Source organism: Chiloscyllium plagiosum, unplaced genomic scaffold (genome assembly GCF_037043375.1).
Source record: "Chiloscyllium plagiosum isolate Xiang-an unplaced genomic scaffold, Cpla_swu_hap1 HiC_scaffold_3, whole genome shotgun sequence".
Taxonomy (NCBI): domain Eukaryota; kingdom Metazoa; phylum Chordata; class Chondrichthyes; order Orectolobiformes; family Hemiscylliidae; genus Chiloscyllium; species Chiloscyllium plagiosum.
This window is the reverse complement of record NW_028270141.1, coordinates 18,684,756-18,708,181: the sequence shown is the minus strand read 5'-3', so window position 1 is coordinate 18,708,181 and position 23,426 is coordinate 18,684,756. Positions and strand designations below refer to the sequence as shown.

At 42.7% G+C, this 23,426-nt stretch overlaps 1 protein-coding gene across 1 annotated transcript in view; it reads right to left on the bottom strand.

The window, feature by feature from the left end:
- LOC122541222 (protein disulfide-isomerase A6-like) overlaps nucleotides 1–23,426 on the bottom strand; it is an 80,223-nt gene that overhangs the window by 42,785 nt on the left and 14,012 nt on the right. The window contains exons 2-5 of the mRNA XM_043677862.2: nucleotides 2,651–2,789; nucleotides 2,495–2,552; nucleotides 2,268–2,394; nucleotides 2,038–2,144 (exon numbers count right to left, since the gene is read on the bottom strand). Of these exons, the coding sequence (XP_043533797.1) occupies nucleotides 2,038–2,144; nucleotides 2,268–2,394; nucleotides 2,495–2,552; nucleotides 2,651–2,789 (431 nt within the window). The remainder of the gene's footprint in view (nucleotides 1–2,037; nucleotides 2,145–2,267; nucleotides 2,395–2,494; nucleotides 2,553–2,650; nucleotides 2,790–23,426) is intronic.

Sequence of the window (23,426 nt, the reverse complement as noted above, 5' to 3'; positions counted from 1 at the left end):
TGCACTTTTTATTAATCTCCTGAGTTGATGGTGATGGTATAGTGGAGATGTGCTGGGCCGTGAGGTCACAGTTTGTGACTGAATTTAGTTTTGCTACTCCTGATGATCCATAGCAATTCATGGATGACCAGTTTTGAGTTGTTAGAACTGACTGAAATCTGTTCAATTTACTATGTTGGTAGTGCCACACAACATGGAGGGGATCTTCAGTGTGAATATGAGACTTAATCTCCACAAGAATTGAGAGGTGATCAATCCTTTTGATATTGTCAAGGATAGATGCACTTGCAACAGCAAGATTGGTATGAGTGATGTAAATAGATTTCATCCAGGTTGTTCTGGAGGTTGGGGGGATGGTGGGGGGGAGGGGGCGGGTGATGTCCGGTTAACCAGCTCCAGGGTACATGCTAATCCAGAAGAGGTTTTCTTGCCATGTTTGATTTCATGTATTAGGGTTCATAGGGTCCAGAGTCCATTGAGAACTCCCAGTCCAATTACATCTTGACTACACACCATTGTCCTGGAAACTCTTCCAAAGTTCTGCTGCTGAGACAGGGCATGCTGATGGAAAGTGGTGTGGTGCTTGGACACTGTCTATAAGATAGGAATCTGCAAGAATGACTATGTTGCTTGACTATGGCTGTTGCTAGATTTGGCTATTGGACAGTTCTTTCAATTTGGGAACCCTCCCCAGATGTTATTAAGGATGACTAGGATCAATCAGTAAAGGACTATTTGACTTGGCAAATTTGATGAGGCACAGCGTTGTCTATGGACTTCATTGACTTAATTTCCCTACGCTATCTAACATATAGCTTGTCATGGAGTATACTGCAAAGTAACTGGCTAATGGATCCAAATGGTAATGTTTGTGTTCCTTCAACTCTCATTCACATTCTTCTTTATTTCACTCCAAGCCTCAATATGCATTCTAGACTGAGAACTCTTGTGTCCACCAAAGTGCTGAAACACTTTGTGCTTCTGTCTGATTGACAGCTTTGGCTGTCATCCGAGGAGCAGGAAAATTGACGTTTTGGGCAAAAGTCCTTCATCAGGAATATTCCTGATGAATGTTTCAGGCTTTTGCCCGAAACGTCGATTTTCCTGCTCATCGGATACTGCCTGACCTGCTGTGCTTTTCCAGCACCACTCTAATCTAAACTCTGGTTTCCAGCATCTGCAGTCCTCACTTTTGCCTATGGAAATGTCATAGCTCATCATAGTACGCATTGGGATGGGATGAGGAGCATAGCTTAACATGGGGGCATTATGCAACATAGAATTGTTTGCAGGTGCATACCTTGACATGGGGGCACAAGGAAGACTTTTTGAAGTTACCTTACAGAAGGTTTCCTCATGCAGACCATGGCTCACAACATTTCTGAAGTGCTGTGAAAGAAAATCTTTTCAACACCTGGGCCAACTCAAAGTAATTGTGAAGGAGTAAACATGCCTATTGCCACGAAAGCCTGCCAGGTCAGGAGTGCTGGATGTGGGCTCTCTACCTGAACCAGACTATACCTTTAAAAGGAATTACCAAAAATCAGAAAGCCCAGGAAAAGAGTCAGAAATCCAAAGTTGGGTATTGAATTCCATTTTTAAAAGGGCTCCTGAGTCAACTTGACTCAGCAAAAATCCAACCCAAGAACTCTGCATTGCATTCTAAGTGTGACCTAGCCAAGGTTCTTTTAATGTTCAATTTAACTTATATATCTGAAAATTATATGCGTCCAGAAATTAAACCAAGTGCTTTGCTTTTTTATGACCCATCAATTCTCTTACTTTTACTGCTCGGCTCCTTTGCTCCTCTTCTGACTTAGACACTTACTTTCTAAAAAATATGTGACATCTCAATTATTCCTACCTATCTTTTCACACTTACATTTTCTTCACCAAAAAATATTTAACTGTAATATTCAAGAGCACATTCAGCATCAGTATAGAAGATAATTTTTTGAAAGCAAATTCTAAGAAAATTATACATAAAGATAAAATTTTAAAATGATAATGCATAAATTTTAAAATAGTATTTTTCACCTGGCCTCCGGATCCACATAGATTGTCTTGTTTATTTAGTCTCTCCTTTACTATGAATCGTATTGAATTAAGGATTCCATTAGTAATGGCTGTACTTGACCTTCCTCCTGAGTAATTAAATTCTATATTAGGCATTTTAAAGTGAGCTGCATTAAAACAAGTCTGCAAAACATCTTCTGATAATTAACGTGTCAAAATATCAATCATTATTAATAAAGAGTATTGTATACCATAATATTTTTCTGGCTTGTTCTTATTAGGCCCAAAGAATTTGATAGTGGGAAATTCCTCTATTTCATACTGATGTCCTATTGATGCATATTTAGTCACATCTATTGCACCAACTTTAACAATACCCTGTTCATAAAAAGAAACATTTTTTTGAAAATGTCAGTCGACATTACAAATTAGGTAAAAGGAAGAAAAATTGTATACTTAAGAGACCTCGTTATGTTACCTTTAAAACAGTAGCTACATTATTCCATTCTGAAACAAACTGCTCACAATGTTCACACCTGCAACATAAGGAAAGTAGCAGCTACTAAATAAAATACTTAAACATTTACAATAACAGTTACAAAGTACAAGGCAAACTCAGAAACAACTTACTTACCAATGAACGTAGAATTTTACTAGCCAAAGTTTGTCACTCTGAATAACTTGAGAATTGAAATTTATTGAAGTTAATTTTATCACATTACTTGATGAGTAGAATGCACTTACAGTCAAAAGGCATGTGCAGGCTATAGTACCTGAAATGATAAAACATCAAGAATTTTAATATTCAGAATTTGTACTTACTTTTATACTTTATCTTTGTAGTGACCTTGGAGTGGAAAATTTCAAGCTTTAGCAGGTAGGATTAAGGAAAACCCTAAGGCATTCTACACTTATGTGAGGATCAAGAGGATGGCCAGAGTGAAGGTAGGGCCGATCAGGGATAGTGGAGGGAACTGGCGCCAAGAGGTGGAGGAAATTGGGGAGGTCTTTAATGAATACTTTGCTTCAGTATTCACTACTGAGAGGGATCTTGATGTTTCTGAGGACAACATGAAACAAACTGAAATGCTAGAACAGGTTGATGTTCGGAAGGAGGATGTGCTAACATTTTTGAAAAATAAATCCCCTGGGTTAGACGGGACATACCCTAGGTTACTACAGGAGCGAGGGAAAAGATTGCCATTGGCAATGATCTTTGAAACCTCACTGTCCACGAGAATAGTGTTAGATGATTGGAGGATAGCAAACGTTATTCCTTTGTTCAAGGAATGGAATAGGGATAACCCCGGGAATTACAGACCAGCCAGTCTTATGTCAGTGGTGGGCAAAGTATTGGAGAGGATTCTGAGAGACAGGATTTATGATTACTTGGAAAACCATAGTTTGAATAGAGATAGTCAGCATGGCTTTGTAAGGGGCAGGTCATGCCTCACAAACCTTATTGAATTCTTTGAGGATGTGACAAAACAAGTTGATGAGGGTAGAGCAGCGAATGTAGTGTAGGATGGATTTCAGCAAGGCAAACCTTTGGTAAGGTTCCCCATGGTAGGCTCATTCAGAAAGTGAGGAGGAATTGGATACAGGGAAATATGGCCACCTGGATTCAGAATTAGTTGGCCCGTAGAAGACAAAGGGTGGCAGTCGGTGGAAGGTATTCAGCGTGGAGCTTGATGACCAGTGGGGTTCCGCAAGGATCAGTTCTGGGACCTCTGCTCTTTGTGATTTTTATAAATGACTTGGATGAGGAAGTGGAAGTATGGGTTAGTAAATATGCCGATGACACGAAGGTTGGTGAAGTGGTGGATAGTGTGGAGGGCTGTTGTAGGTTGCAACAGGACATTGACAGATGCAGAGCTGGGCTGAGAAGTGGCAGATGAAGTTTAACCTGGAAAAATGTAAACCGATAAATTTTGGAAGGTCGAATTTGAATACAGAATACAGGGTTAAAGGCAGGATTTTTGACAGTGTGGAGGAACAGTGGGATCTTGGGGCCTATGTGTATAGATCCCTCAAAGTTGCCACTCAAGTTGATAGGGTTCTTAAGAAGGCGTATGGTGTGTTGGCTTTCATTCGCAGGGGGATTGAGTTTAAGAGCTGCAAGTTTATGCTGCTTCAACCACACTTGGAATATTGTATTCAGTTCTGGTTGCCTCATTATAGGAAAGATGTGGAAGCTTCAAAGAGGGTGCAGAGGAGATATACCAGGATGCTGCCTGGACTGGAGGGCATGTCTTATGAAGAAGGGAGCTACGGCTTTTCTCACTGGAGTGAAGAAGGATGAGAGGTGACATGACAGAGGTGTAAAAGATGTCGAGAGGCATAGATAGAGTATGTAGCCAGACTTTTTCCCATGGCAGAAATTTCTATCACGAGGGGGCATAATTTTAAGGTAACTGGAGGAAGGTTGAGAGGAAATGTCAGAGGTAGGTTCTTTATACAGAGAGTGGTGGGTGAGTGGAATGCACTGCCAGCAGTCGTAGTAGAGTCAGATACATTAAGGACATTTAAGCAACTCTTGGATTGGCACATGCAAGATAGTACAATGAAGGGTATGTAGGTTAGTCTGATCTTAGAGTAGGATAAAAGGGCAATACAATATGGAGGGCTGAAGGGCCTGTACTGTGCTGTACTGTTTTATGGGAATGCAGCAAAAAGGAAGGATAACTTAGGACATCTTATGACTTCCAATATCTCTATTGATAAGAAAGTTAACATTAAGGCACTTTACCTGAATGCTCGTAGCATTCATAACAAAGCAGACGAACTAATGGCACAGATCATCGTGAATGATTATGATGTGGTAGGCATCACAGAGACGTGGTTACGGGGGGGTCAGGACTGGCAGTTAAACATCCAAGGATTTTCAACTTATCGAAAAGACAGGGAGGTGGGCAGAGGGGGCGGGGTTGCCTTGTTAGTTAAGAACAAAATTAAATCTATGGTGCTGAATGACATATCATCGGATGATGTGGAGGCTGTGTGAGTGGAATTGAGGAACCACAAAGGCAAAAAAACTATAGTGGGAGTTATGTACAGACCTCCTAACAGTGGTCAGGACCAGGGGCGCAACATGTACCAGGAAATAGAGAAGGCATGTCAGAAAGGCAAGGTCACAGTGATCATGGGAGACTTCAATATGCAGGTGGACTGGGTAAATAATGTTGCCAGTGGATCCAAAGAAAGGGAATTCATGGAATGCTTACAGGATGGCTTTTTGGAAGAGCTTGTCATGGAGTCCACAAGGGAGCAGGCTATTCTGGACCTAGTGCTATGTAATGAACCAGACTTTATAAAAAATCTTAAAGTAAGGGAACCCTTAGGAAGCAGCGATCATAATATGGTAGAGTTCAGTGTGCAGTTTGAAAGAGAGAAGGCAAAATCGGATGTAATGGTGTTACAGTTAAATAAAGGTAACTATGAGGGCATGAGAGAGGAACTGATGAAAATAGACTGGAAGCAGAGCCTAGCAGGGAAGACAGTAGAGCAAAAATGGCGGGAGTTTGTGGGTAAAATTGAGGACACTGTACAGAGGTTCATCCCCAAGAAGAGAAAGATTATCTGGGGAGGGCTTAGACAGCTATGGCTGACAAAGGAAGTCAGGAAATCTATGAAAGAAAAAGAGAGAGCCTATAAAGTGGCCAAGAGCACTGGGAAATCAGAAGATTGGGAAGGCTACAAAAACAAACAGAGGATAACAAAGAGAGAAATAAGGAAGGAGAGGATCAAATATGAAGGTAGGCTAGCCAGTAATATTAGAAATGATAGTAAAAGTTTCTTTCAATACATAAGAAACAAACGACAGGCAAGCGTAGACATTGGGCCACTTCAAACTGATGCTGGAAGCCTAGTGATGGGAGATAAGGAAATAGCAGGAGAACTTAATAAATACTTTGCGTCAGTCTTCACAGTGGAAGACATGAGTAATATCCCAACAATTAAAGGGATTCAGGGGGCTGAGTTGAGTATGGTTGCCATTACAAAAGAGAAAGTGCTAGAAAAGCTAAAAGGTCTTAAAATTGATAAATCTCCTGGCCCTGATGGGTTACATCCTAGAGTTCTGAGGGAGGTGGCTGAGGAAATAGCGGAGGCGTTGGTTGAGATCTTTCAAAAGTCACTGGAGTCCGGGAAAGTCCCGGATGATTGGAAGATCGCTGTTGTAACCCCCTTGTTCAAGAAAGGATCAAGGCAAAAGATGGAAAATTATAGGCCAATTAGCCTAACCTTGGTTGTTGGTAAAATTCTAGAATCCATCATTAAGGATGAGGTTTCTAAATTCTTGGAAGAGCAGGGTCGGATTAGAACAAGTCAACATGGATTTAGTAAGGGGAGGTCGTGCCTGACAAACCTGTTGGAGTTCTTTGAAGAGGTGACAAGTAGGTTAGACCGGGGAAACCCAGTGGATGTGGTCTACTTAGACTTCCAAAAGGCCTTTGATAAGGTGCCACATGAGAGGCTGCTGAGCAACATGAGGGCCCATGGTGTTCGAGGTGAACTACTGGTATGGTTAGAGGATTGGCTGTCTGACAGGAGGCAGAGAGTTAGGATAAAGGGTTCTTTTTCGGAATGGCAGCTGGTGACAAGCGGTGTCCCGCAGGGTTCAGTGTTGGGGCCGCAGCTGTTCACATTATATATTAATGATCTGGATGAAGGGACTGGGGGCATTCTAGCGAAGTTTGCCGACGATACAAAGTTAGGTGGACAGGCAGGTAGTACTGAGGAAGTGGGGAGGCTGCAGAAGGATCTAGACAGTTTGGAGAAGTGGTCCAGGAAATGGTTGATGGAATTCAATGTTAGCAAATGCGAGGTCTTGCACTTTGGGAAAAAGAATAGAAGCATGGATTACTTTCTAAACGGTGAGAAAATTCGTAAAGCCAAAGTACAGAGGGATCTAGGAGTGCTAGTTGAGGATTCTCTAAAGGTAAACATGCAGGTTGAGTCCGTGATTAAGAAAGCGAATGCAATGTTGCTAATTATCTCAAGGGGGTTGGAATATAAAAACACTGTTGTGCTACTGAGACTTTATAAAGCTCTGGTTAGGCCCCATTTGGAGTACTGTGTCCAGTTTTGGTCCCCACACCTCAGGAAGGACATACTGGCACTGGAGCGTGTCCAGCAGAGATTCACACGGATGATCCCTGGAATGGTAGATCTAACATACGAGGAACGGCTGCGGATCCTGGGATTGTATTCATTGGAGTTTAGAAGATTAAGGGGAGATCTAATAGAAACTTACAAGGTAATACATGGCTTGGAAAGGGTGGACGCTAGGAAATTGTTTCCGTTAGGTGAGGAGACTAGGACCCGTGGACACAGCCTTAGAATTAGAGGGGGTAAATTCAAAACAGAAATGCGGAGACATTTCTTCAGCCAGAGAGTGGTGGGCCTGTGGAATTCATTGCCACAGAGTGCAGTGGAGGCTGGGACGCTAAATGTGTTCAAGGCAGAAATTGATAAATTCTTGATGTCACAAGGAATTAAGGGCTACGGGGAGAATGCGGGTAAGTGGAGTTGAAATGCCCATCAGCCATGATTGAATGGCGGAGTGGACTCGATGGGCCAAATGGCCTTACGTCCGCTCCTATGTCTTATGGTCTTATGATTTTATGTTCTAAATCAACACAAGATTGTCACAAAAAAATGCAATAGGGAATTCAGAAGAAACATATTCATGTAAAGTGTGGTAAGTGTTTGGAACTTGCTATTCGGGAGAACACTTAAGTGAATAACATAGATGCAGTTCAGGGAAAATTAGATCATTTCATAAGGGAGATGGTTATAATGATAAATTTATGTGAGGAAAAACTACGAAAAGTGGTGATTGGAGCATAAACATCAACATAGTCTGCTTAAACTTCGGTCTGTTTCTGTCATGTACATCCCACGTAGGTAGCAGACTGACTGGAAAGAGAAATGGCTACTCGCAGGAACTGACTATTACCCATAGAAAAGTTGCATATTTTACTATTCTATCCCCCCAATTATTTTTAGACCTTCATCTCATGTAACACTTTATTAATATTATCTGTTGCATATTGGTAGAATCTGAGGTGTTACCAGTTTTGAAATGCTATCTCTATTTTCTCTCCACAGATGCTGCCAGACCTGCTGAGTTTCACCACCAATTTCTGTTGTTGGTTCAGAAAAGAAGGTATGTTGCTTCTTTAAAAAAAGGTGGTAATGACGTGGGGATATCATACATTGAATTTCCATCACTGCCACCTATTTATGCACAACATCTATTATTCCTGTAAAGTACTAAGTGTCTAAAATTGCTAGGCTCTGATCAGGAAAGAAGAGGTCAATGTAAGAAAGTCAAAGTAACAGTAATAGATCTGAGGCTCTGCAGAATTCTTGGCCTGGATTTTGCAATACTACACATTCAAAGTTTGTGAGAAGATTTGTAGCTCGGGTGCTAGTTGTTGTGGTTCTGTTCGCTGAGCTGGGAATTTGTGTTGCAGACGTTTCCCATTGGCAGAAGATTAGAGAATCAGAGTGCACTATATGAATGACAAATGAAGCAACAAAGGTATAGGGAAAAGTTTTTACACAGTGTGCGATTAGGATCTGGACTGCACTGAGTCAGTATGTGGTGGAGGTGGATTCAATTGTGGCTTTCAAAAGTGGATTCACAATTATCTGAGAACAAACAAAAGATTTGCAGGGCTACAGAGAAAAGGTGGGTGAGTGGCACTGAGTGATTTGCTCTTGCAGAGAGGTAGCATGGACATTAGACTGAATTACCTCATTCTGTGTTGTAACCATTCTACATTGTTAAGATTTAGCAAGAGGAAAACCAAATCGTCAATGATTTGACACTGACCAATTTTGGAGGCAGCGATTAAACTTCATTCAGCACTAGTAAGACTGGATATTTTCCAGTATTGTGGCAATACAATATGAAATAATTGACAGATTTATTATTCCATTTATGCTTTTGGTAAAAATTTTCACAGTAAATGGCTACACTCCCTGATCTGAACCCCTGGTCTATCTCTAACTATCTCTTGGAGCCTTCTACACCTTCGTCAAAATATTGCCATCAAAATACAATAGATACCAAATGAATATAAATGTTTCAATCGAGATCATACAATTTTAAAACCTCACAGCAGTACTGAATTTGTTACTAGGGGAGCTGATCTGAGCCAAAACTGTTTAATTATTCTTTCTATAAATTATATGAATATTGGTGCAACTTAATTTCCATAATATGTCCATGATATTCCCCAGCTGACTCCTCTGGCTCAGAAATACCTGTTTTAATTGATGTTATACCAAAAATAACTCACATGTACATACTATGAGGCTAAAAGGATATCCTTGTGGATTTTTCAGTATGAAGCATTGGCCATTTTAATTCCCTGGTCTTAACTGAATTTGCCTATATTAACTGTCTTGATAAAACCAGCAGAAATTACAAGAGCCAGAAATTGAGCTCAGCCTGTATCTGACTGTTGGCCTTCTCATAATTGATTTGAGAAGTTAAGATCAGGTCCCAACTTGAGATGACACGAACACAAGATGATGCAGTAGTGTATGATATTAACCAGAATATTAATCAATGAGGAAACAGACCCTAAAAAGAAACCCCAAAATAATCTCAAAAGACAATGTTAAAAGAGGTTTACCTGCATATAGATAATAAACCACACTGGCCAAATGTGCCTTGCAAACATGAACACTCTATGATATGTTCCCATTGTTGCCTTGAAGGTGGACTGCTCACATCTACAGCTCAGACACTATGAGGTCTGAGTTGAGAAGTGTGGTGCTGGAAAAGCACAACCAGTCTGGCAGCATCCGAGGAGCAGGAGAGTCGATGTTTTGATCATGAGCTCTTCTTCGTGATGAAGAGCTTATGCTCAAAAAGTTGACTTTCCTGCTCCTCGGATGCTGCCTGACTGGCTGTGCTTTTCCAGCACCACAGTTTTTGACTCAGCTCTCCGGCATCTGCAGTCCTCACTTTCTCCATTGTGAGGTCTGAGGCAGTCAGCTTTGTCATGCTGTTGAAGTCCCTCTTGTGACAATGCTGCGTGTATCTAAACAGGGCAGCTGTCCTCACTGGGATTTGAACTATAGACTCTTTCTCTATCAGACAGGCTGAGAATGATGAGGGTCCCACCAGCTGCAGCGAATCCTCATCCTCCTCTTAAGCACCCTCAGCATTTAGTCAGGTTTCTCACTGGCTTGAAGCAGTCTGCTGCTGGGTACAGCTGGCATTCTTTATAGCTATGTTTGGAGCACGTGTGCTTGAGGCCTGTTCAGGGTCTGCAGATCCTCACCTACTCAATGGACATCCATGCTTAAGGTCTAAACTGACTGGTCTAGGCTATGAAAAGATCAGTGTACCAAATGCAGAACATCACACATGCACTGTTGGTGCCATGTATCACTCCAAGCACTTTTTCAAGGAAGGAGATCTTGCACTCAAAGTTCCAAGACTCGGTTCCAAAGCCAAGCTCATTTGTTCTTTAGAATCCTCCATTTACATGATATGAGATCATACACCATCAGGGATTTCTGATAGATGTCCACACTTCTATTGTTATTGCTCCAAGAACTGAGCTCCAAACAGTGACTCCTGAAGCCTTTCCCACTGCTTGGCAGAATGTTATTGGGACTGCTCTCTCTCCACCAAGGGGGATTGGCCTCACATGTATGCCTCAAACATCTGTTTCTTCACATTGTGCTGGGCTTCTCACACAATGTCACAGACAGAAATAAGCTGGGAGTCACCAAGATGGATGCATAGGTGTCAGTGCCTGATGTGCTAGTTTGATGTGATGCTGCATTCTTGAACATCACTTCATTCTGATGTTGGAGGGATTTCTTGGCTCATGGGGAAATTCATACACTACTAGGTCCTGTGTGAGGTACAAGAGAAGGTCATGAAGGGCAGGTATACAGATTTTGCAGGTTCCACAGTGATGGGGCATACCACACTATTGAGTGTGCTGTCACATCAGGATTTCAGTGGACCCATGCATCTCCCTTTGCAACCACCCACTGGCATCATGCCCCCATGAGCTTCTCATCTGGCAATATGGAATAGAGAAATCACTGTCAACAACACATTCTTACAGTGGGAGCTTACTTATGTTCTTTACCTCTCAACCTAAACAGCCTTTAGTCTTTGCTGTCTCACAGGTGTTTTGTGCCTGCTTCTCCTGCAAGGACAAGCGGGAGGGGAAGATTATGGAAGGACAGCTCCTACATATGGTTTGAGACATCATTTACTCATCACTGGCAGAACCCCTGGACACACATGGGCAAAAACTCCAAACTTAGAAGAACCATACTCTCCCTGTGCCCTCTAGCTGCTGTGTGTGTGTATCTTTTCATATTTCGTTTGCATCTTTAGCAAGCCACGACACCACAATGTAACTAAGAACAGCAATCCCACCTTGGGGGTTCTTTCCAATCGTAAGTCCTCAACGGAATCCCATCATGGTACACATATCCCTATCAAGTCACAGAGGAGGGAGCAACCACTGAACATTCATTGGCAACATCAAGCATTTCACCATCTCAGTATAAGTACCTCCTTCAAGGAGATCTGGCCTCCAGGAACCTTGTCGCACAGCATCAACACATGCCTTGCTGTCGTTCATGCACCAACAATGAAGCCACCAAATCTATAAAGAGTAAATGTATCATCGGGATTCAAACTACTAGCCCTTTACTTCATTCTCGTCATGTCAAGCTGCTGATCCACCCTCTACAATGTAAATAATGTCAGTGACCCACATATTTAATATACTCCAATGTTAAAATGTAACAGCAGTCCAGCAGCCAGGAGAGCTCCTCAGCTCCATAATTCTATTACTGTGATTTAGCATTACGTAATGGCAGTGAACAAAAAGAGGAACATCCTTTACCTTGGCAAGATAGCTGAGATAATGAGCATTTCTCAAAAGAGGTTTAATCATCTACCTAATTCTGGAAAGGTCGGTAAGACTCTCAGTTGTTCATTATATCCCCTTAAGCTCAAAGACGGCCATTTGGATACTGAACTGGTAGAAAACAGAGGATGGTGGTGGAGGATTGCTTTTCAGACTGGAGGCCTGTGACCAGTGGTGTGCCACAAGGATCGGTGCTGGGTCCACTGCTTTTCGTCATGATTTGGATGTGAACACTAAAGGTATGGTTAGTAAGTTTGCAGGTGACACTAAACTTGGATGTGTAATAGACAGTGAAGAAGGTTACCTCAAGATGGGATCTTGATCAGATGGACCAATGGGCTGAGCAGTGGCCGACGTAGTTTAATTTAGATAAATGTGAGGTGCTGCATTTTGAAAAGGCCAATCAGAGCAGGACTTATACACTTAATGGTAAGGTCCTGAGGGGTGTTGCTGAACAAAGAGACCTTGGATGCAGGTACAATGTTCCTTGAAAGTGAAATTGCAGGTAGATAGTATAGTGAAGAAGATGTTTGGTATGCTTGCCTTTATTGTTCAGTGCAGTGAGTTATAGGAGATGGGAGGTCATGTCACAGCTCTACAGGACATTGATTAGGCCCCTTTTGGAATACTGTGTGCAATTCTGGCCTCTCTGCTAAAGGAAGGATGTTGTGAAACTTGAAAGGGTTCAGAAAAGATTTACATGGATGTTACAAGGGTTGGAGGGTTTGAGCAAAGGGAGAGTGTGAAAGAATGAGACTATTTTCCCTGGAGTGTTGGAGACTTGGGGGGGTGACCTAATAGATGTTTATAAGCTCATGAGGGGTATGAATAGGGTAAATAGACAAGGTCATTTTCTGGAGTGGGGCAGTCCAAAACTAGAGGGCATAGGCTTAGGGTGAGAGGGGAATGATTTAAAAGGGGCAACACTTTCAAGTAGAGGGTGGTGCATGGACATAATAAACTGCCAGAGGACGTGGTGGAGGCTGGTACAATTACAACATTTAAAATGCATCTGGATGGATATATGAATAGGAAGGGTTTAGATGGGTATGAGCCAAATGCTGGCAAATGAGCTTAGATTAATTTAGGACATCTGGTCGGTATAGATTTTGTCAATCGAGGTAAACTGCACTGTTACATCGAATGAGACCATTGCTTTGTCCTTGTCCAAGTTTATGGTCTTGATAATGTCTCGGAATTCCTGTGATGATTGTATGGAGTGTTTGGATCCACTGATGAGTTTGAGTTTTTGTTGAAGTTCTTTTGCCAGTTGCTGGAGGTGCCACGATGGGTCTAAGTGATATGTCTATTGTGTGTACCTTAGGTAATATGGAAAATCATAGGATGTTGGTGCTTTCTGGTTTCATCTTTTGTAGGTCTGTCTTGGTTATTGGTCCATTTTGTGTAGGTTCCATAGTGTTGTATGTTCTACTGGTTAATTGTAGCATGAGGTCACACTCTCTCTGTCGACAGGTGTCGGTATCTGCAAGTAGTTCCTCTGCTTTTTGCATGTAGTCAGTTTTGTTTGTAGAGTCACAGAGATGTACAATACAGAAACAGACCTTTCAGTCCAACTCGTCCATGCCGACCAGATAACCCAAACTAATCTAGTCCCACTTGCAAGCACTTGGCCCATATCCCTCTAAACCCTTTCTATTCATATACCCATCTAGATGTCTTTTAAATGCTATAATTGTACCAGCCTCCACTACATCCTTTGGCAGCTCATTCCATACATGCACCACCCTCTCCATGAAAACATTGCCCCTTAGGTCCCTTTTATAACTTTCCCCTCTCGTCCTAAACCTATGCCCTCTAGTTCTGGACTCCCCCACCTCAGGGAAAAGACCTTGACTATTTATCCTATCCATACCCCTCATGATTTTATAAACCTCTATACAGTCAACCCTAGCTTCTGACACTCCAGGGAAAACAGCCCCAGCCTACTCAGTCTCTCCCTATAGTGTAAAACCTCCAACCCTGGCAACATCCTTGTAAATCGTTTTTGAACCATTTCAGGTTTCACAATATCCTTCTAATAGGAAAGAGATCAGAAGTTCACACAATATTCCAAAAGTGGCCTAACCAATGTCCTGCACAGCCACAACATGATCGCTCAACTCCTATACTCAATACTTTGACAAATAAAGGAAAGCATACCAACCACTTCCTTCACTATCCTAGCTACCTACAACTCTACTTTCAAGGAACTATGAACCTACACTCCAAGTTCAGCAATACTCCCCTCTTACAATTAAGTGTTCCGATTTGATTTTCCAAAATGCAGCACCTCCCATTTATAGAGTCATAGAGATGTACAGCATGGAAACAGACCCTTCGGTCCAACCCCTCTATGCGAACGACCCAACCTCCACTCCCGGCACCTTCCCTTGCAACCGCAGGAGGTGCAACACTTGCGCCCACACCTCCCCCCTCACTTCTCTCCAAGGCCCCAAAGGAAACTTCCATATCCGCCACAGATTCACCTGCACCTCCACCCACATCATCTACTGCATCCGCTGCAGCCGGTGTGGCCTCCTCTATATTGGGGAGACAGGCCGCCTACTTGCGGAGCGATTCAGAGAGCACCTCTGGGCCACCCGGACGAACTAACCCAACCAACCTGTAGCACAGCATTTCAACTCCCCCTCCCACTCCACCGAGGATATGCAGGTCATTGGACTCATCCACCGCCAAACCACAACAACCCGACGGTCGGAGGAGGAGCGTCTTATCTTCCGACTGGGAACCCTCCAACCGCAGGGGATGAACTTGGACTTCACCAGTTTCTTCATTCCCCCCTCCCCCCACCTTGTCTCAGCCGGATCCCTCCAGCCCGGCACCGCCTTCCTGACCTGCAGTCTTCTTCTTGACCTCTCCGCCTCCATCCTACTCCGACCTATCACCCTCACCTTGACCTCTTTCCACCTATCACATTTCCAACGCCCCTCCTCCAAGTCCCTCCTCCCTACCTTTTATCTTCTCCTGTTGAACACTCTCTGCTCATTCCTGAAGAAGGGCCTGTGCCCGAAACGTCGAATCTCCTGTTCCCTGGATGCTGCCTGACCTGCTGTGCTGTTCCAGCAATAAAGTTTCAACGAACCAGATATCCCAACCCAATCTAGTCCCACCTGCCAGCACCCGGTCCATATCCCTCCAAACTCTTCCTCTTCATACATCCATCCAAATACCTCTTAAATGTCGCAATTGTACCAGCCTCCACCACTTCCTCTGACAGCTCATTCCATACACGTACCACCCTCTGTGTGAAAAAGTTGCCCCTTAGATCTCTTTTATATCTTTCCCCTCTCATCCTAAACCTATGCCCTCTAGTTCTGGACTCCCCAACCCCAGGGAAAAGACTTTGTCTATTTGCCCTATCCATGCCCCTCTTAATTTTGTACACCTCTATACCTCCGACGATCCAGAGAAAACATCCCCAGCCTGTTCAGCCTCTTCCTGTAGCTCAAATCCTACAACCCTGGAAACATCCTTGTAAAACTTTTCTGAACCCTTTCAAGTTTCACACCATCTTTCCGATAGGAAGGAGACCAGAATTGTACGCAATATTCCAACAGTGGCCTAACCAATGTCCTGTACAGCCGCAACATGACCTTCCAACTCCTGTACTTAATACTCTGACCAATAAAAGAAAGCATACCAAACACCTTCTTCACTATCCTATCTACCTGCGACTCCACTTTCAAGGAGCTATGAACTGCAGTCCAAGGGGGTCTCTTTGTTCAGCAACACTTCCTAGGACCTTACCATTAAGTGTATACATCCTGCTAAGATTTGCTTTCCCAAAATGCAGCACCTCACATTTATCTGAATTAAACTCCATCTTCCACTTCTCTGCCCATTGGTCCATCTGGTCAAGATCCTGTTGTACTCTGAGGTAATGTTCTTCGCTGTGCACTACACTCCAATGTTGGTGTCATCTGCAAACTTACTGACTGTACCTCTTATGTTCACATACAATCATATGATAAATGACAAAAAGTAGTGGATTCAGCACCGGTCATTTTGGTACACCACTGGTCACAAGCCTCCAGTCTGAAAAGCAACCCTCCACCACCACCCTTTTTTCTACCTTCAAACCAGTTCTATATCCAAATGGCTAGTTCTCCCTATATTCCATGAGATCTAACCTTGCTGACCGGTCTCCCATGAGGAACCTTGTCGAACATCCTACTGAAGTTCATATAGATCATGTCCACCGCTCTGCCCTCATCAATCCTCTTTGTTACTTCTTTAAAAAACTCAATCAAGTTCATGAGACATGACTTCCCTTGCACAAAGTCATGCTGACTATCCCTAATTAGTCCTTGCCTTTCCAAACACATGGAAATCCTGTCCCTCAGGATTCCTCAAACAACTTGCCCACCACCGATGTCAGGCCCACCAGTCTATAGTTCCCTGCTTTTCCTTTTCACCTTTTTATAATAGTGGCACCACATTAGCCAACCTCCAGTCTTCCATCACCTCACCTGTGGCTATCAATTATACAAATATCTCAGCAAGGGCCCCAGCAATCACTGCCCTAGCTTCCCACAGAGTTCCAGGGTACACCTGATCAGGGTCCTGGGGATTTAGCCACTTCTATGTGTGTCACATAGCACCAGGGTCCCAGGTTTGATTCCAGCCTCAGGTGACTGTCTGTGTGGAGTTTGCACATTCTCCCCGTATCTGCATGGGTTTCCTCCGAGTGCTCTGGTTTCCTCCCACAGTCCAAAGATGTGCCGGTCAGGTGAACTGGCCACGCTAAATTGCCCATAGTGTTAGGTGCATTAGTCAGAGGGAAATGGGTCTGGGTGGGTTACTCTTCGGAGAGTCAGTGTGGACTGGTTGGACCGAAGGGCATGTTTCCACACTGTAAGTAATCTAATCTAATCTAATATGGACATTTTTCAAGATGTCACCATTCATTTGCCCACATTCTGTATCTTCCATGTCTTTTTCCACAGTAAATACTGATGCAAAATACTCCTTTAGTATCTTACCCATCTCCTGTGGCTCCACACAAAGGCTGCCTAGCTGATCTTTGAGATGCCCTATGCTCCCTCCAGTTACCCTTTGTCTTTAATGTATTTATAAAAACCCTTTGGATTCTCCTTAACCCTTTTTGCCCTCCTGATTTACCTCTGAAGTACACTCCTACTGCCTTTATACTCTGTTAAGGATTCACTTTATATCTCCTGTCTATACCTGACATACGTTTCCTTCTTTTTCTTAACTAAACCCTCAATTTCTCTAGTCGTCCAGCATTCCTTACATTTACCAGCCCTATCTTTCACCCTAACAGGAATATACTGTCTCTGCACTCTCATTATCTCATTTTTGAAGGCTTCCCATTTTCCAGCTGTCCCTTTACCAGTAAACATCTGCCCTCAATCAGCTTTTGAAAGTTCTTGCCTAATAGCTTCAAAATTAGCCTTCCTCCAATTTAGTACTTCAACTTTTAGATCCAGTCATACCTTTGCCATCACTATTTTAACTAATAGAATTATGGTCGCTAGCCCCAAATTGTTCTCCCACTAACATCTCAGTCACCTGCCCTGCCTTATTTCTCAAGAGTAGGTCAAGTTTTGCACTTTCTCTATAGGTACATCCATGTACTGGATCAGAAACTTTCTTGTACACACTTAACAAATTGCTCTCCATCTAAACCCTTAACACTATGGCAGTCCCAGTCTATGTTTGGAAAGGTAAAATTCCCTACCGTAACCATCCTATTATTTTTACAGATAACTGAGACCTCCTTACAAATTTGCTTCTCAATTTCCCGCGGACTATTAGGGGGTCCATAATACAATCCCAATTGGGTGATCATCCCTTTCCTATTTCCACTCAACTAACTTCCCTAGATGTATTCCCAGGAATATCTTCCCTAAGTACAGCTGTAATGCTATCCCCTATCAATAACACTACTCCCTCCTCTCTTGCCCTCCTTTCTATTCCTTCCTTTCACATTTGTATCTTGGAATATTAAGCTGCCAGTCCTGTCCATCCCTAAGCCTTGTCTCTGTAATTGCTATGATATCCCAGTCCCACGTTCCTAACCATGTCCTGAGTTCATCTGCCTTCCCTGTTTAGCCTCTTGCACTGAAATAAAAGCAGTTTAATTTATCAGTCCTACCTTGTTCTCTGCTTTGTCCCCGCCTGCCCTGACTGTTTGATTTGCTCTGTTTCCCAACTGTACCAGTCTCAGGTTGATCTCTTTCCTCACAACTTCCCTGGGTCCCACCACCCCGCCTCCATCTCGCTAGTTTAAATCCTCCCGAACAGCTCTAGCAAATCTCCCTACCAGTATATTAGCCCCCTTTCAATGCAGGTCCAATCCATCTTTCTTGGCACAGGTCACTTCTTCCCCAGAAGAGATTCCAATGATCCAAAAATGTAAACCCTTCTCCCCTGCACCAGCTCCTCAGCAACACATTCATCGTCTCGATCCTCCTATTCCTACCCCCACTAGCTTGTAGCACCAGGAGTAATCCAGATATTACTCCCTTGAGGACCTCCTTTTTAAATTCCTGCTTAACTTTCTATATTCTCCCTTTAGAATCTAATCCTTTTCCTTTCTTATGTTGTTGGTTCCAACATGTACAATGACCTCCGGCTGGTCTATTTCCCTTTTGAGAACATTCCGCACCCCCTCTGAGATATCCTTGATCCTAGCACCAGGAAGGCAACACACCATTCTGACTTTTTTTGCTGCTGGCCACCGAAACGTCTGTCTGTCCCTCTGACTAGAAAGTCCCCTATCGCAATCAATCGCTTGGAACCTGACGTAACCCTCATTACATTAGAGTCTGCCTTGGTACCAGAAATTTGACTGTGTGTGCTCCATTCCCCTGAGAGTCCATCACCCCTTATATTTTCTAAAACAACATTCTTGTTTGAATAGGGATAGCCACAAAAGAACCCTGCACTATCTGCCTTCCCCTATCTTTCCTGGAGTTAACCCATCTACCTGACTGTATCTGACACTTTTCTCACTTCCTATAACTGCCATCTAGCTCTTGTAAATTCCTCATTACCTCTAACTGTCACTCCAAACAATCTATGCGATCTGATGGGATTCACAACCAAACTCACTTCCTGCAGACATAATCATCAGTAACATGGAAACGCTCCCCAAACTCACACACCTAACATGAAGAGCTTATCAGTTCACTAAAAGCAATCTTTGTTCCTTCACAATTTACAGACCCAGAAAATAGCATTGTCATTTTGCTCTAAAAAAGTGATCCAGCCTAACTTAGTACTTATCGTATATATTTTTAAAATTTAATCAAGAGACAGATTTCAATAAAACATATCATCAGGAAAGAACCCACTCTACTCACGACTGCAGACTTACAGCAAGGTTACATGTCAAAAACTATGCACTTGTTGTGAGCTTTCTGATGCCCATTGATACATGAACTCAAACGGCAAAGGCAGTAACTGTGCAGATTCACTGCTGTGTCGGTTAGCAGTTAGGTTTCTTTCTCTCTCTCTCACTGACCACGTGGTCGCTGCCTTTTGTCTGTCTTTCTCCCTTTTAAAAGTGCCGTTGTTTTGACTTTTTTTTCCCCAAAGTTCCAAAACAATGCAACAACATATAAAACAGTATAAAGTCTGCTCCTGGACTTCCAAGGAAATCACCTCCAACGCAGTAAAATACTTCAAAAAAAGGAGCAGCTCTTAAAGCCACAACTTTTTCCTGTCCTCCATCTTGGATTACCCAGAATTGATTATTGTCAACTGCCTTTATCCACTGGTACTTTGATTATGTTTTTGTCCTTTTTGACTGTTTTTAGAGCTGCTCTCTCTTTGTGTTAAGGTTGTTCGTTTGTGTTTTCTTTGTTAGTAAGAGTTCATTGTTTATTTGACCATTTGTTGTGTCTCTTCAGTTAGTCCATTTGTTCTAAACATACATTCTAATGCAGCTAGGAAGTCTGCTTTTTCTCCATCTCTGTGGTTGTAGTTGAATCCATTGACTAGTACTACTTTTTCTACATCTGTGAGCTGTCTGTTGGAGAGGTTTCTTACCCAGGTGTCTGTTGCGTTGTCTTCTCTACTGTCAACTAGTTTAGTCATTTTGTCTTGTAGTGCCATTCTTTCTCCAAGCTTATAGCAGAAGCAGTGATGCAAAGACTAGAACAATCATCCCTCCCACAAATCTGAAACAAACTTTGGATCAGATACGGGAATGATACTTTTGTAATAATTAAAAGAACAGCGATCAAGAGCACATACCGAATTATCAACACCATGCTCAAAGGGATCAAATTTACAAGAAGAGGAAATTAATAACAAACTCCCATTCCTGGATGTAATGGTAGAAAGAACACAGAACGAGGAATGCATAACAAAAGTGTACAGAAAAGCCACACACGCAGGCCAGACGCTGAATTATAATGACCCAAACACACTTAAGAGAAGCTGCATTAGGACCCTGTTCAAAAGGGCTGCAGCACTCCCTACCTGTGTAAAGAAGAATAAGAAGACCTTTACAAAGTCTTTGCCAAGAATGGATAACCCCACAACTGGCAAACATTGTGACAAGAACATACCACAACATTAACTACTCAACCTAACATAAAAAATGATGTGGAGGAGCCAGTGTTGGACTGGGATGGACTACAGTGTCATGGAACTGAAATGATATATTGAACAAACCTAGATTGCTGTTAAGTCTTTCGTCTTTACATGGTTTAGAATGCTCAAGGATGCCCTCATAAGAAGAGGGCACGATGCTCAACTCATCAATCGCCAGTTCCAATGAGCCACAGTGAGAAACTGTAATGACCTTCTCAGGAGTCAGACATGGGATGTAACAGATAGGGTACCCTTCGTTGTCCAGTACTTCCTGGGAGTGGAGAAATTATGCCATGTTCTTTGAGGCCTACAACACATTATCGATGAGGGAGAGCACCTCACCAAGACCTTCCCTATGCATCCACTTCTTGCCTTTAAACAACCGTCAAACCTTAAACAGACCACTGTTTGCAGCAAACTGCCCAGCTTTCAGCACAACATGGACCACAACATCATACAACTGTTCATGGCAACCACTGCAAGATGTGTTAGAGTGTCGACATGGATATCACCATTACATGTGAGGACAGCACCCACCATGTACGTAGCAGGTACTCATGTGACTTGACCAACACTGTCTATCTCATATGCTGCAAGCAAGGATGCCCCAAGGCATGGTATGTTGGCAAGATGTTATGATAACGAATGAATGGACATCACACAACAATCAACAAACAGGGGTGTTCTTTCCCAGTTGGGGATCACTTCAATGATCAGGAACATTCGGCCTTGGATCTTCAGGTGACCTTCCTTCAAGCTGGACTTCGGGATACGCAACATAGCAGAGTGGCCGAGCAGAGGCTGATAGCAAGTTCGAACCCTTGAGGGTGGCTTCAACCAGGACCTTGGGTTCATGTCACACCACAGGTGACCCCACTACATTATATACTCACTCACACGCGCACACACACTCTTACATACTCATACACTCACACAGACGCTCCCTCATTCACATGCTCTCTCTAATACACACACAAATATAGCACCTTATACTCACACCCATGCACAGATCCTATCACAGGTTTATACACCTTCACACTCACACACACACTTTACCAAGCATGCACATGCACAAACACACACACTCTCACGTGCACACATACTCTCTCTCTCACATGGACACACACACACATAGGTCTGTGGGGTGAATTTGCTTTTGCAGAATTATATTTGCAGATACATTCTATTTTGCTCGAAACATGCACAATATGCAGGCAGTCAATCCATGTAATGTTTTATAAAGTCCACTTGGAAATAGAACCAGTCTGACTCAAGATTGGGATACAGGCAGACTCTAACCTCACACCTTTAATGTATTGTCTGAGCTGAGATGTCACCTTTTTTGCATAAAACCTTAATTATCTTGAGAATGTGACTTAAAAAAAGTTCTGGGATTTACATATTAATGAACCAAAACCTGCAACCCATTCTAAAAGATGAAACACTTAACAGCAATCTAGGTTTGTTCAACATATCATTTCAGTTGCATGACACCGTAATCTCTTGCTATAAATTCTGTGTCTTATGATCCTGCTCCACAGCTACCTAATGAAGAGCAGCACATTGAAAACTAGTGCTTCCAAGTAAACCTGTTGGACGATAAACTGGTGTTGTGTGATTTTTGACTTTACATAAAATACATCTCGGTACAGACAGCCAGACTCCTCTGACTGCTTAGATTTATGACAGCACATAAACTGACAGCCACCCTCAGACAACAACACACCAGAACAAAAGACCCGATACCCATCATGTGCAGGACAGATGTGGTGTACAAGATTCCATGTAGAGACTGCACAAAATGCTATATAGGACAAACAGGCAGACAACTAGCCATCTGCATTCATGTACATCAGCTAACCACTAAATGCCATGACCAGCTAAGCTTAGTATCTATGCACACAAATGATAAGGACCACACATTCAACTGGGACAACACAACAATAATAGGACAAGCTAAACAGAGGACAGAGAATTCCTAGAAGCTTGGTAGTCAACCACAGACTCCATCAATAAACACACTGACCTTGACCCAATATACCGACCACTGCTTCGAACAACTGGAACCAATAACCGGAAGCAGTGGGAATGAAACCAAATAAATTCCAACCGACACAGTACAGCAGCACTTCACAGGAGGCTCCACAGCACTGAGGATGTCACCTAGAAAGGGGTCTAAACATCTGCAAACCAAATCCCTGCTCAGCAAACATACCCACAACAACTACTTCTTAAGTACTCTGGGACGTAGATTATCAGCCTCTCTGAATTTATCAGCCTTCAATTCCATCAGTTTCTCAAACACAAATTTGTCTATGAATACAATTTGCTTCAGTTCCTCCCTCTCACTAAACTCTGTGTTCCCCATCATTTCTGGTACTTTATTCAGGTCCTCATCATGCAGACACAAGCAAAGTATGAATTTATTGTTTCGTCAGCCTTTCACTGTTCCCCATAATAACCTACACACCCCCATCCCTACTGATTTCTGACTGCAAGAGAACTACATTAGTTTTTATCAATCCTTTTCTCTGTACATACCTTTAGAAACTTTTACTATCGGTTCTTATGTTCCCGCAAGCTTACTCATACTTTATTTTCCCCTTCTTAATCAATCCTTTGGTTCTCCATTGCTGACTACAAAAACTTTTCCCAATCCTCAGGTCTATTGCTTTTGCTTGCCGATTTGTCTGTCTCTTTCTTGCATCTAATGCTACCTCTAATTCTCCCTGTAAGCCATGGTTTGACCACTGTTCTCTTTGCGCTTTTGCACCAGACAGGAATGAACAATTTTCGTAGTTCACCATTAGACAGAGAGGAACTTGCAGGGGATGGTATTTCCATGTATCTGTTGCCCTTGTACTTCTAGATGGTTGCATTTGGAAGATGCTGTCTAAGGAA